The sequence below is a fragment of the Oncorhynchus kisutch genome, linkage group LG6, assembly GCF_002021735.2.
Source record: "Oncorhynchus kisutch isolate 150728-3 linkage group LG6, Okis_V2, whole genome shotgun sequence".
Classification (NCBI taxonomy): Eukaryota; Metazoa; Chordata; class Actinopteri; order Salmoniformes; family Salmonidae; genus Oncorhynchus; species Oncorhynchus kisutch.
The window spans coordinates 79,691,106-79,705,715 of record NC_034179.2 but is presented as its reverse complement, the minus strand read 5'-3'; the positions used below and the strand labels follow the sequence as shown (position 1 = coordinate 79,705,715).

The 14,610-nt window shown below is 46.3% G+C and overlaps 1 protein-coding gene across 3 annotated transcripts in view; it reads left to right on the top strand.

The window, feature by feature from the left end:
• LOC109897631 (RNA binding protein fox-1 homolog 3) overlaps positions 1 to 14,323 on the top strand; it is a 409,231-nt gene extending 394,908 nt beyond the window's left edge. For all 3 annotated transcript variants that reach the window (XM_031827807.1, XM_031827804.1, XM_031827808.1), the window contains one exon: positions 10,643 to 14,323. In XM_031827807.1, coding sequence (XP_031683667.1) covers positions 10,643 to 10,645 — 3 coding nt within the window. In that variant the 3' untranslated portion in view covers positions 10,646 to 14,323. The remainder of the gene's footprint in view (positions 1 to 10,642) is intronic.
• Positions 14,324 to 14,610: the final 287 nt, after the last annotated feature.

The window sequence follows — 14,610 nt, the reverse complement described above, 5'->3', positions numbered from 1 at the left end:
TGGGGGCTTTTATATACCAGTATTTAGGGTCCTACCATAGGGGCTTTTATATACCAGTATTTAGGGTCCTACCATGGGGGCTTTTATATACCAGTATTTAGGGTCCTACCATAGGGGCTTTTATATACCAGTATTTAGGGTCCTACCATGGGGGCTTTTATATACCAGTATTTAGGGTCCTACCATAGGGGCTTTTATATACCAGTATTTAGGGTCCTACCATGGGGGCTTTTATATACCAGTATTTAGGGTCCTACCATGGGGGCTTTTATATACCAGTATTTAGGGTCCTACCATAGGGGCTTTTATATACCAGTATTTAGGGTCCTACCATGGGGGCTTTTATATACCAGTATTTAGGGTCCTACCATGGGGGCTTTTATATACCAGTATTTAGGGTCCTACCATGGGGGCTTTTATATACCAGTATTTAGGGTCCTACCATAGGGGCTTTTATATACCAGTATTTAGGGTCCTACCATGGGGGCTTTTATATACCAGTATTTAGGGTCCTACCATGGGGGCTTTTATATACCAGTATTTAGGGTCCTACCATGGGGGCTTTTATATACCAGTATTTAGGGTCCTACCATAGGGGCTTTTATATACCAGTATTTAGGGTCCTACCATGGGGGCTTTTATATACCAGTATTTAGGGTCCTACCATGGGGGCTTTTATATACCAGTATTTAGGGTCCTACCATAGGGGCTTTTATATACCAGTATTTAGGGTCCTACAATGGGGGCTTTTATATACCAGTATTTAGGGTCCTACCATAGGGGCTTTTATATACCAGTATTTAGGGTCCTACCATGGGGGCTTTTATATACCAGTATTTAGGGTCCTACCATGGGGGCTTTTATATACCAGTATTTAGGGTCCTACCATAGGGGCTTTTATATACCAGTATTTAGGGTCCTACCATGGGGGCTTTTATATACCAGTATTTAGGGTCCTACCATGGGGGCTTTTATATACCAGTATTTAGGGTCCTACCATAGGGGCTTTTATATACCAGTATTTAGGGTCCTACCATGGGGGCTTTTATATACCAGTATTTAGGGTCCTACCATGGGGGCTTTTATATACCAGTATTTAGGGTCCTACCATAGGGGCTTTTATATACCAGTATTTAGGGTCCTACCATGGGGGCTTTTATATACCAGTATTTAGGGTCCTACCATGGGGGCTTTTATATACCAGTATTTAGGGTCCTACCATGGGGGCTTTTATATACCAGTATTTAGGGTCCTACCATAGGGGCTTTTATATACCAGTATTTAGGGTCCTACCATGGGGGCTTTTATATACCAGTATTTAGGGTCCTACCATGGGGGCTTTTATATACCAGTATTTAGGGTCCTACCATGGGGGCTTTTATATACCAGTATTTAGGGTCCTACCATAGGGGCTTTTATATACCAGTATTTAGGGTCCTACCATGGGGGCTTTTATATACCAGTATTTAGGGTCCTACCATGGGGGCTTTTATATACCAGTATTTAGGGTCCTACCATGGGGGCTTTTATATACCAGTATTTAGGGTCCTACCATGGGGGCTTTTATATACCAGTATTTAGGGTCCTACCATAGGGGCTTTTATATACCAGTATTTAGGGTCCTACCATGGGGGCTTTTATATACCAGTATTTAGGGTCCTACCATGGGGGCTTTTATATACCAGTATTTAGGGTCCTACCATGGGGGCTTTTATATACCAGTATTTAGGGTCCTACCATGGGGGCTTTATATACCAGTATTTAGGGTCCTACCATGGGGGCTTTATATACCAGTATTTAGGGTCCTACCATGGGGGGCTTTTATATACCAGTATTTAGGGTCCTACCATGGGGGCTTTATATACCAGTATTTAGGGTCCTACCATGGGGGCTTTTATATACCAGTATTTAGGGTCCTACCATGGGGGCTTTTATATACCAGTATTTAGGGTCCTACCATGGGGGCTTTTATATACCAGTATTTAGGGTCCTACCATGGGGGCTTTTATATACCAGTATTTAGGGTCCTACCATGGGGGCTTTTATATACCAGTATTTAGGGTCCTACCATAGGGGCTTTTATATACCAGTATTTAGGGTCCTACCATAGGGGCTTTTATATACCAGTATTTAGGGTCCTACCATAGGGGCTTTTATATACCAGTATTTAGGGTCCTACCATAGGGGCTTTTATATACCAGTATTTAGGGTCCTACCATGGGGGCTTTATATACCAGTATTTAGGGTCCTACCATAGGGGCTTTTATATACTAGTATTTAGGGTCCTACCATGGGGGCTTTTATATACCAGTATTTAGGGTCCTACCATGGGGGCTTTTATATACCAGTATTTAGGGTCCTACCATGGGGGCTTTTATATACCAGTATTTAGGGTCCTACCATAGGGGCTTTATATACCAGTATTTAGGGTCCTACCATGGGGCTTTTATATACCAGTATTTAGGGTCCTACCATGGGGGCTTTTATATACCAGTATTTAGGGTCCTACCATGGGGGCTTTTATATACCAGTATTTAGGGTCCTACCATAGGGGCTTTTATATACCAGTATTTTGGGTCCTACCATGGGGGCTTTTATATACCAGTATTTAGGGTCCTACCATGGGGGCTTTTATATACCAGTATTTAGGGTCCTACCATGGGGGCTTTTATATACCAGTATTTAGGGTCCTACCATGGGGGCTTTTATATACCAGTATTTAGGGTCCTACCATGGGGGCTTTTATATACCAGTATTTAGGGTCCTACCATAGGGGCTTTTATATACCAGTATTTAGGGTCCTACCATAGGGGCTTTTATATACCAGTATTTAGGGTCCTACCATAGGGGCTTTTATATACCAGTATTTAGGGTCCTACCATAGGGGCTTTTATATACCAGTATTTAGGGTCCTACCATGGGGGCTTTTATATACCAGTATTTAGGGTCCTACCATAGGGGCTTTTATATACTAGTATTTAGGGTCCTACCATGGGGGCTTTTATATACCAGTATTTAGGGTCCTACCATGGGGGCTTTTATATACCAGTATTTAGGTTCCTACCATGGGGGCTTTTATATACCAGTATTTAGGGTCCTACCATAGGGGCTTTTATATACCAGTATTTAGGGTCCTACCATGGGGCTTTTATATACCAGTATTTAGGGTCCTACCATGGGGGCTTTTATATACCAGTATTTAGGGTCCTACCATGGGGGCTTTTATATACCAGTATTTAGGGTCCTACCATAGGGGCTTTTATATACCAGTATTTAGGGTCCTACCATGGGGGCTTTTATATACCAGTATTTAGGGTCCTACCATGGGGGCTTTTATATACCAGTATTTAGGGTCCTACCATGGGGGGTTTTATATACCAGTATTTAGGGTCCTACCATGGGGGCTTTTATATACCAGTATTTAGGGTCCTACTATGGGGGCTTTTATATACCAGTATTTAGGGTCCTACCATGGGGGCTTTTATATACCACTATTTAGGGTCCTACCATGGAGACTTTTATATACCAGTATTTAGGGTCCTACCATGGGGGCTGTTATATACCAGTATTTAGGGTCCTACCATGGGGGCTTTTATATACCAGTATTTAGGGTCCTACCATGGGGGCTTTTATATGATTCAAAACAGCTTCATTGTTATTCATGTATTTGTAGGTGTTTCTGATTAAATTACACTCTGTGTGTGTGTGTGTGTGTGTGTGTGTGTGTGTGTGTGTGTGTGTGTGTGTGTGTGTGTGTGTGTGTGTGTGTGTGTGTGTGTGTGTGAATAGTAGGTTTGACACAGCTGGATTCTCTGTGGAACTAACACAGAGAATCCCCCAAGAACAACGGCTCACTGAAGCCAAGTTCCACTGTTTCTTCAACTCAATTAGCGTCTACGTCTTAAGCTGAATTTACAGCAGTGGAAGTCTGCTGTTTGAACACATAGGCTTGAGACAGCTCCACACAAAATATATATATTATAAAAGAGACAGCCCCACACGCATACACTGAACGGCAAGGAAAATACTCCCCTCTGCCTTGGTCAAAGAGAACATCATGGCTTTGAATTCTCCCTCTCACTGCCTACCAATTCCTAATGATGCCCGTCATTACAGCTGTTGTTTCAAAATCCTTTTTAGCAGACGGCTACTTCTACACTGAACTTAATTGGGGAGAGAAACTTAGTAATTACTATAGTACCAGTTGATCCGCTTGAAAGGAAATAGACTATTTGAATCCCCCTGTTCAGTTTGGGTGCAGATAAGTCATAAATGAGTTGAGTAGGAAAGCCACAGTGTCAGAGACTGAGAGCAGACATCTTAATGAAGGCTGCTCTTCTGAAGCTATCGTTTAGCAAATACACTGGAGGCCATAGTGTGACGAATAGTAATTCATGTTTTTCACTGGCTGTGTGTTTTTGAGGTTTGCCAACTTCTTTCCTCTAGTCTAGACATCCTGAAATCTGTCTCCATGACAACTCTTTGCCTCAATAAATCACTTTATAAGTCCTAACTCATTGATAACCTAACCTTGTAAAACCTTGTACAGTAAAATAGAATCTTCCACTTTAAGCACCCACTCATTTCCTGTCTGCACGTGAACCCGCCTGATAAGATGCTAGCTCCTATGAGAGGAACATCAATGCCCAGGAGGGGTGTTAGCCGCCATGCCTCACCACCACAAATTAGAGCAGGCTAATCAGCCACTATCAATCACTGTATCGCTAGCTTCACTTACAGGCCATTCCTACACTACATCTTCACCATAGCAATGTGCAGATCTCAGTCTACCAGCAGCTACATTTCACAGTTAAAAAAGAAAGTTAGCCTAGAACACACCTTTTCATTGACATCCTCTACTTTCAGGGTTACTCGGGGTCCGTTTTATTCATGAGGACATTGCAGTGATGCCATGTTTTTACTTGGATGGGTTTGAGTGTTGTCAGTTAAAGTTGTATTGTGTCTGTACAACTCTTCCTCCCTTTATAATCAATGTATTCATTGTTACACTGTTAAAATGTCAAATTATCAAGGCTTCATATAACATGTAAATAGCTAATATATATTGTGTCTTATTATATTTTGCTAAATATTAAAAATGTGTATCCATAGTGTAGAGGCTGAAAGGTTTTCCAGTTTTATAATATCCTCTATCCCATATACATTGGTTTTTCGTAGCTAGCTACATTATTAAAAACACTCAATGAAGGTGTTAAACCACAAGCCCAGTCATACACAGTCTGCTCACATTTAAACATGTCTATTCATGTCATTATGATGTATTTACTATTATAGTCAGTAAGCCTTGATAAGCTGACCTTATCATTTCTTTATCCATCCAAAAGATTTGTAGAGAAAAAGGGAAACAAGCTAAAAAACGTTTTAAAAAGTTCCTGTAAATATATACATGTATATACACATATATTACCAATTCTCTGATTATCTGGTTCCTATGTATTCATATATATAGTGGTTTTATCTGTGTATTTTCAATTCAGCTGAACTTGTTCTATGAGTTGTACAGTATGTCATTTCTAAAAAAAAGTATATAATGTCTGAAAGGTGTAAGTAATTGGCTTTTGATTTATTGGTACAGTATATTACATTTCCTTTGTCTTCTTTCATCAATGACTTAGTTGTTAGTATATGTGACATATCTCAGCAACCTCTGATTGTTTTGAGTGTCAGAATAAAGCAGTTCTGAGAGCATGTTGTTTGTCATTGGAGCTCTATGTTTCATCTGTTTCCAGCTTGTTGATTGTAATCCTGATCAGGCACAGTCAAATGAAATCTTCTACCATTCCTGTTCACGCTTAATGAAACCCAATATTTCTACAGATTTAAACCAGCATTGTATAGATAAGTAGATGTTCAATGTAGGTACAGTGCAATGCATTGCACTTCCTCAGTGACAGTGGCCACTTGCTACAGCACTGACCCAAACCTCCCCTGAATTGACTTGTCCGTGAGTGATTAATATATTTGTCACTGCAGCTCCTCCAATGCTGGTCTGCCTGTCAGTGAGGAGCACTATATGTAGCGCAGGTGCTAGTGTGTTCCCACTCTGCTCTGCTATATAGTGATACAGTGATGGGGCTATTTTAGTATAGAGAGTCCCCAGTGAGACCTCCGTAGGACTGAAGATGAGGCAGGCTGCTCCATGGATGGAGAGACAGAGGGAGATGGAGGGAGAGACAGAGGGAGATGGAGGGAGAGACAGAGGGAGATGGAGGGAGAGACAAAGGGAGATGGATAGAGAGACAGAGGGAGATGGAGGGAGATGGAGGGAGAGATGGAGGGAGATGGAGGGGGAGACAGAGGGAGATGGATAGAGAGACAGAGGGAGATGGAGGGAGAGACAGAGGGAGATGGAGGGAGAGACAGAGGGAGATGGAGATAGAGACAGGGAGATGGAGGGAGAGACAGAGGGAGATGGAGGGAGAGACAGAGGGAGATGGAGGGAGAGACAGAGGGAGATGGAGGGAGAGACAGAGGGAGATGGAGATAGAGACAGGGAGATGGAGGGAGATGGAGGGAGAGACAGAGGAAGATGGAGATAGAGACAGGGAGTTGGAGGGAGAGACAGAGGGAGAGACAGAGGGAGATGGATAGAGAGATGGAGGGAGAGACAGAGGGAGAGACGGAGGGAGAGACAGGGAGAATGGAGGGAGAGACAGGGAGATGGAGGGAGAGACAGGGAGATGGAGGGAGAGACAGGGAGATGGAGGGAGAGACAGAGGGAGAGACAGGGAGATGGAGGGAGAGACAGAGGGAGATGGAGGGAGAGACAGAGGGAGATGGAGATAGAGACAGGGAGATGGAGGGAGAGACAGAGGGAGATGGAGGGAGAGACAGAGGGAGATGGAGATAGAGACAGGGAGTTGGAGGGAGAGACAGAGGGAGAGACAGAGGGAGATGGATGGAGAGACAGAGGGAGAGACAGGGTGGTGGAGGGAGAGACAGGGAGATGTAGGGAGAGACAGAGGGAGAGACAGGGAGATGGAGGGAGAGACAGAGGGAGAGACAGGGAGATGGAGGGAGAGACAGGGAGATGGAGGGAGAGACAGCAAGATGGAGGGAGAGAGAGGGAGATGGAGGGAGAGACAGAGGGAGAGACAGGGAGATGGAGGGAGAGACAGGGAGATGGAGGGAGAGACAGAGGGAGATGGAGGGAGAGGCAGGGAGATGGAGGGAGAGACAGAGGGAGATGGATAGAGAGACAGAGGGAGATGGATAGAGAGACAGAGAGATGGAGGGAGATGGAAGGAGAGACCGGGAGGTGGAGGAGAGACAGAGGGAGATGGATGAAGAGACAGAGGGAGAGAGGGAGGAGAGAGAGGGAGAGAGGGAGGAGAGACAGGGAGATGGAGGGAGAGACAGGGAGTGGAGGGAGAGACAGAGGGAGATGGATGAAGAGACAGAGGGAGAGACAGAGGGAGAAGCAGAGGGAGATGTAGAGAGAGACAAAGAGTAATTCTGGGCTGAGATTAGCATGCCACGCGTTCAATTGTTACTTCTCCAGAGGAGGTGTGAAAAAGCACTACAAAGCCATGTCAAAATGAAATCCTCGCCTCGTTTTCCTCTCGTTTTCCTCGTTTTCCTCTCGGCGCGCTGCTGAATTAGGGAGAGACTGTCATGACAAGGGTCCAAGGACACATGTCTCTCTCCTGCCTCTCTCTCCTCCCTCTCTCCCTCTCTCTCCTCCCTCTCTCTCTCCCTCTCTCTTCTCCCTCTCTCCTTCTCTCCCTCTCTCTCCTCCCTCTCTCCCTCTCTCTCCTCCCTCTCTCCCTCTCTCTTCTCCCTTTCTACCTCTCTCTCCTCCCTCTCTACATCTCTCTCCTCCCTCTCTCCCCTCTCTCTCATCCATCTCTTCCTCTCTCTTCTCCCTCTCTCCCTCTCTCTCCCTCTCTCTCCTCCCTCTCTCCCTCTCTCTTCTCTCTCTCTCCCTCTCTATTCTCTCTCTCTCTCCCTCTCTCTCCTCCCTCTCCCTCTCTCCTCCCTCTCTCCATCTCTCTTCTCCCTCTCTCTCTCCCTCTCTCTCCCTCTCTCTCCTCCCTTTCTTAATCCCTCTCTCTCCTCCCTCTCTCTCTCCTGCCTCTCTCCTGCCTCTCTCTTCTCCCTATCTCCCTCTCTCTCCTCCCTCTCTCCATCTCTCTTCTCCCTCTCTCTCCTCCGTCTCTCTTCTCCCTCTCTCTCTCTCTTCTCCCCTCTCTCCCTCTATCTCCATCTCTCTTATCCCTCTCTCTCTCTTCCCTCTCTCTTCTACCTCTCTCTCCTCCCTCTCTCCCTCTCTCTTCTCCCTCTCGCTCCTCCCTCCCTCTCTCTCTCTCCCTCTCACTCCTCCCTCGCTCTACCTCTCTCCTCCCTCTCTTCCCTCTCTCCCTCTCTCCCTCTCTCTCTCCTCCCTCGCTCTCCCTCTCTTCTCCCTCTCTCCCTCTCTCCTGCCTATCTTCCTCTCTCTCCTCACTCTCTCCCTCTCTCTTCTCTCTCTCTCTCCCTCTCTATTGTCTCTCTCTCCCTCTCTCTCCTGCCTCTCTCCTGACTCTCTCTTCTCTCTATCTCCCTCTCCCTCTCTCTCCTCCCTCTCTCCATCTCTCTTCTCCCTCTCCCTCCTCTCTCCCTCTCTCTTCTCCCTCTCTCTCCTGCCTCTCTCTTCTCCCTATCTCCCTCTCTCTCCTCCCTCTCTCCATCTCTCTTCTCCCTCTCTCTCCTCCGTCTCTCTTCTCCCTCTCTCTCCTCCCTCGCTCTCTCTCTTCTCCCTCTCTCCCTCTATCTCCATCTCTCTTATCCCTCTCTCTCTCTTCCCTCTCTCTTCTACCTCTCTCTCATCCCTCTCTCCCTCTCTCTTCTCCTTCTCGCTCCTCCCTCCCTCTCTCTCTCTCCCTCTCTCTCCTCCCTCGCTCTACCTCTCTCCTCCCTCTCTTCCCTCTCTCCCTCTCTCCCTCTCTCTCCTCCCTCGCTCTCCCTCTCTTCTCCCTCTCTCCCTCTCTCCTGCCTATCTTCCTCTCTCTCCTCACTCTCTCCCTCTCTCTTCTCTCTCTCTCTCTCCCTCTCTATTGTCTCTCTCTCCCTCTCTCTCCTGCCTCTCTCCTGACTCTCTATTCTCCCTATCTCCCTCTCCCTCTCTCTCCTCCCTCTCTCCATCTCTCTTCTCCCTCTCTCTCCTCCGTCTCTCTTCTCCCTCTCTCTCCTCCCTCTCTATCTCCCTCTCCCTCTCTCTCCTCCCTCTCTCCATCTCTCTTCTCCCTCTCCCTCCTCTCTCCCTCTCTCTTCTCCCTCTCTCTCCTGCCTCTCTCTTCTCCCTATCTCCCTCTCTCTCCTCCCTCTCTCCATCTCTCTTCTCCCTCTCTCTCCTCCGTCTCTCTTCTCCCTCTCTCTCCTCCCTCGCTCTCTCTCTTCTCCCTCTCTCCCTCTATCTCCATCTCTCTTATCCCTCTCTCTCTCTTCCCTCTCTCTTCTACCTCTCTCTCCTCCCTCTCTCCCTCTCTCTTCTCCCTCTCGCTCCTCCCTCCCTCTCTCTCTCTCCCTCTCTCTCCTCCCTCGCTCTACCTCTCTCCTCCCTCTCTTCCCTCTCTCCCTCTCTCCCTCTCTCTCCTCCCTCGCTCTCCCTCTCTTCTCCCTCTCTCCCTCTCTCCTGCCTATCTTCCTCTCTCTCCTCACTCACTCTCTCCCTCTCTCTTCTCTCTCTCTCTCCCTCTCTATTGTCTCTCTCTCCCTCTCTCTCCTGCCTCTCTCCTGACTCTCTCTTCTCCCTATCTCCCTCTACCTCTCTCTCCTCCCTCTCTCCCTCTCTCTTCTCCCTCTCTCTCCTCCCTCCCTCTCTCTCTCCCTCTCTCTCCTCCCTCGCTCTCCCTCTCTTCTCCCTCTCTCCCTCTCTCCTGCCTATCTCCCTCTCTCCCTCTCTCTTCTTCCTCTCTCTCCTCCCTCCCTCTCTCTCTTCCCCCTTCTCCTCCCTCGCTCTCCCTCTCTTCTCCCTCTCTCCCTCTCTCCTCCCTCTCTCCCTCTCTCTCCTCCCTCTCTCTCCTCCCTCTCTCTCATCCCTCTCTCCCTCTCTCCACTACTGCTATAGGCCTCAGTATGACTCTCTTCACTGTACACTGTAAACTCCAGTAGAGTGATAATGGCCCTCTGTTCTGTGGGGAAAAGTAGCATTTCCTTTGGCCTACGCTCTTTAAAGCTCACTTTTGTGCTGTGTGACTTTAAGACTGGCATGAAAAAAGAATGCTCTCTTTTTTCCCTCAAAAGCTTCCCTTTCAGTTGATTTTTTAAGCATGCTTCTCAATCGGGTGGTTTGACATCAATCCGTCAGCCCGTCTTAACCTGACATTGTGTACCTTTCCCCCTCCCTGGGGTGCAGTGCTTTAACAAAGATGGAGGGGACCTTTTGTGAGAGTAGTGTACTTTTTATTCTATACATTTTCTCAACGTTTATATTCAAAGAATTTTGACATTCTGGTTTCTGGTATGGAATCATCATATTGAATAGGCTTTTTGGAATAGGAAACACAGCAAACATAACAGAACAAACTTTATGATTAAAAGTAGTGAAATGCACAAGTAGGTTGTCTGTCTATATGTGTCAATCAGAGATGTTCTGCATACTTACCCATGTCTCCCTGCTCTTCTTCCTATTCACCTCCAGTAAATAACAAAGGCAACGCTGTGCTCAGTATTGATGGACATCACAGATGAAAACAACGAGAAGAGGAGAACTAGCTTTAAGAAACCAACAGGAGAAGAAGAGAAGGAGTCCCTCTACTGAGGCTGGTGAGGAAAGACCGGAGGCGTGCGTGTGGAGTGGTGCCGCGGCGGTGTCAAAAACAGCCACAAGCGCTACAGACGGAGGGAGCCAGTTTCCACCAGGGACCACCTTTGCCGGATAGAAGAGAAAGACAACGAGAGAAAAAAGAGAGAAAGCATCCTGTTATTATTATAACACATTTTATTTTTCTATACTTTTGTGATTTACAGCTTGTGATTTACAAGTAAAAAGTGTATAAAACAGTATATATGTACAAATATGTTTTTATGTTTTTGGTAAGGAAGACGAACAGTTGGCCCTCGATGCTGATTCTGTGGTGGAGAGGGAGAGTCCTGCTCTTCTCTCTGGCACACCACTCCTGTCACTGACAGACAAGAGGAGGTGATATATATATATATATATATATATATATATATATATATATATACATACAGTAATGTTACAGTGGCAGGCTAGGAGGGTTCAGCATCCGGGCAAAAGCATTGTATTACAGGTCCACTTTCTGTGGGTCGGAGTCAAAGGTTAACTTCCAGCTGGAGGTCTCTATGGTTACACTTCCTGTGTGCGGTCTTTTCGTGGTCTCACTGATCCGCTTCCTTCCTTGCGCTGGTGCCACTGTTCCACTGTTCCACTTCCTGTTGCAGTGTCACTGGCCAACTTCCTATGGGTAGTCACTGCTGTTCTCTACTTCCCTGTGGATACTGTCGTCATGACTCCACTTCCTCCTGGCAGCACCACTGGTCCACTCTCCATGGGAAGTACTGTCACTGGTCTACTTCCCTGTGGATACTGTCGTCATGACTCCACTTCCTCCTAGCAGCACCACTGGTCCACTCTCCATGGGCAGTACTGTCACTGGTCTACTTCCCTGTGGATACTGTCGTCATGACTCCACTTCCTCCTAGCAGCACCACTGGTCCACTCTCCATGGGCAGTACTGTCACTGGTCTACTTGTCTGTGGATACTGTCGTCATGACTCCACTTCCTCCTGGCAGCACCACTGGTCCACTCTCCATGGGCAGTACTGTCACTGGTCTACTTGTCTGTGGGTACTGTCGTCATGACTCCACTTCCTCCTGGCAGCACAGCACCACTGGTCCACTCTCCATGGGCAGTACTGTCACTGGTCTACTTGTCTGTGGGTACTGTCGTCATGACTCCACTTCCTCCTGGCAGCACAGCACCACTGGTCCACTCTCCATGGGCAGTACTGTCACTGGTCTACTTGTCTGTGGGTAAGCCAGTAGAGAAATGAGATAAGTTCCTCCCCCAGCTCCCTTTCCTCTCCAAGCCCCAGCAGAGGTCTCTGATTCACGACGAGAGAAAGAGAGTTTGATGCGTTAGTCCCTGACTTTCCTCTCCTGCCAGGGTCAAAGCCCAAGCCTTTGTGTCTCTATCTGCACCAGTGGACAAAGTATCTCAAACAGACAGACCAACAAGCCAGGGTGCATTTAACTAACGACGCACGTTTCCAGAGAAGAGAAATATTCATCAATGTCCATGTAACAATTGAATTATAATCGAATAATCTAATTGTAATACATCAGCAGGTGCATAACCAAAACACAAGCCTAAGGCATATGGACGATGTCGCTTGATAAACATTATAGAACTAGTGCCCATCCAATGGTAATAAAGGAATGAGGGCTGAAACATGTCAATTACAATGTTGTTTTGTCAATGTATTCTGAGAATATTTATTTGTGTGATTTGCAGCACTGAAAACTTTTAAAGAAGAAAAAAACGTTTTAATTTGTTGAAGCAACCTTACTTTATATCAGGAGAGTCACTGTAAACATGTGTTTAAACAAGAATGTTGGTTCAGTTCTTGAATGTATTTTAATGTCTAGGGTTTCCAACAAGTATGTATTCTTTTTCTGTATATAAATATATATATATATACATATATATATATATACATATCTATTATATGGGCTGTGGTGGTGTCAGGGAGTAGAGGGGGTAGATAAGGGGAACCCTCCTACAAGCTATACCCCTGATATACTGTAACATGTGATCATGTGTTATATGACTGAAAGCGTGATGGTGATTGTGTGAACTGATCTTCCCCTCCCCCTGCACTTAAAGAGATTGGACAGGATCTTAAGCACTTACAAATTCGTAACATGCTGTATGAATTAGATTTCGTAACATATCATGCACATTCTTTTTGCAAGACAAAATGGATGACGTTGTACACAATTGTGCACAGTTTTCGGGGACCGAAAAACTACTGGCTGAAATTATATGAAACCTTCATAATGCATCTTTAAACAAAGACACATGAACACACACTCAAATACAGAGAATCACAGACACATGTTTTGGCCTAGAAATATGCTACAGAACTGCTTAACAACTTGCTGATTGCCAACAGATAGCTAGTGCTCCAGAGAGTCATTCACAACTACTCTGGCCCTAAAGGGCCCCAACTACTCCGGCCCTGCAGGGCCCCAACTACTCCGGCCCTGCAGGGCCCCAACTACTCCGACCCTGCAGGGCCCCAACTACTCTGGCCCTGCAGGGCCCCAACTACTCTGGCCCTGCAGGGCCCCAACTACTCCGGCCCTGCAGGGCCCCAACTACTCTGGCCCTGCAGGGCCCCAACTACTCTGGCCCTACAGGGCCCCAACTACTCCGGACCTGCAGGGCCCCAACTACTCCGACCCTGCAGGGCCCCAACTACTCTGACCCTGCAGGGCCCCAACTACTCTGGCCCTGCAGGGCCCCAACTACTCTGGCCCTGCAGGGCCCCAACTACTTTCTCTTAGCTATATTACAGACACCCTTATGGAAATAACATGTATATTCATCATCACACTAAGTAACAGGTACTGTTGAGGAAGGCAATGATCATAAGCAGGTTTAGTGTATAGATGTAGATTTGAATGTGAGAGTCACATAGTGTATGTGGCTAACTAACTCCCAGTCAGTTTCAGGTGAAATGTGAGTGTGAAGAAACAGCAGGTAGGATGTCAGGCAGGCAGGCAGGCAGTAGGCCGCCCTCCTGATCTCTGTGTAGACTGCAAGTACCAGACCTTATCTTCCTGAGCCCTGAGCACAATGGCTTGAGCTGTGACATGAGCAGGATATCCCTCTGAGAGAGAGTTACTACTGTACCACCCCCTCCCGTTCTACTGTGTGAGTCTACCGTCCCTTTTGTATTCCTGAACCTACTGTACATAATATCCCCCCTCCCCTCTGACTCCCAAAATCTTGTATTTTGTTCTATAATGACACATTTATTTATAAGGATTTTTTAAATATATCTCTTTCTCCTTTTTGTAAATGTTCCAGTTAAATAAAGTAAAAAAATGTTTAAAAATTCAATGGATATATTGAAAGGTAAAAGTCTCTAAAAGTCCCCTCTCCTCTGGCTCTGTGTTCTAAACTTTGTGTTCTTTATTTCTCTTTCTGTATGCTTCTCTTATGTGCTTCAGATTAAGAGTTCTATTTATTATGACATTAACGTTATTATAATTATGACTAATTATTAATATTATCATCATCCTCATCATCATCATTATTATCATGAATAAACTTGTCTACTTCAACCAAAAGGTAGTGTATTTTTGGCCTGAGTGTTACAGTGTAGAGGAAGATGAGTTACTGTAGCAGTGTGTGTAGTGTGTGTGGACTCCCTAAGGACAGAACATCCCTTGATGGGACATCACAATGACACCGAGAGCTGGGGGAGATGTGGCAGGTGGAAGGGGGGCGGGGCACAACCCCCTAGGGGGGGGGGCTCCCCAGTGGGTGGGCCTATGCCCATGGCAGCGCCCCTGCCCAGTCATGTGAAATCCATAGATTGACTGATTTCCTTATATGAACTGTTACTCAGTAAAAT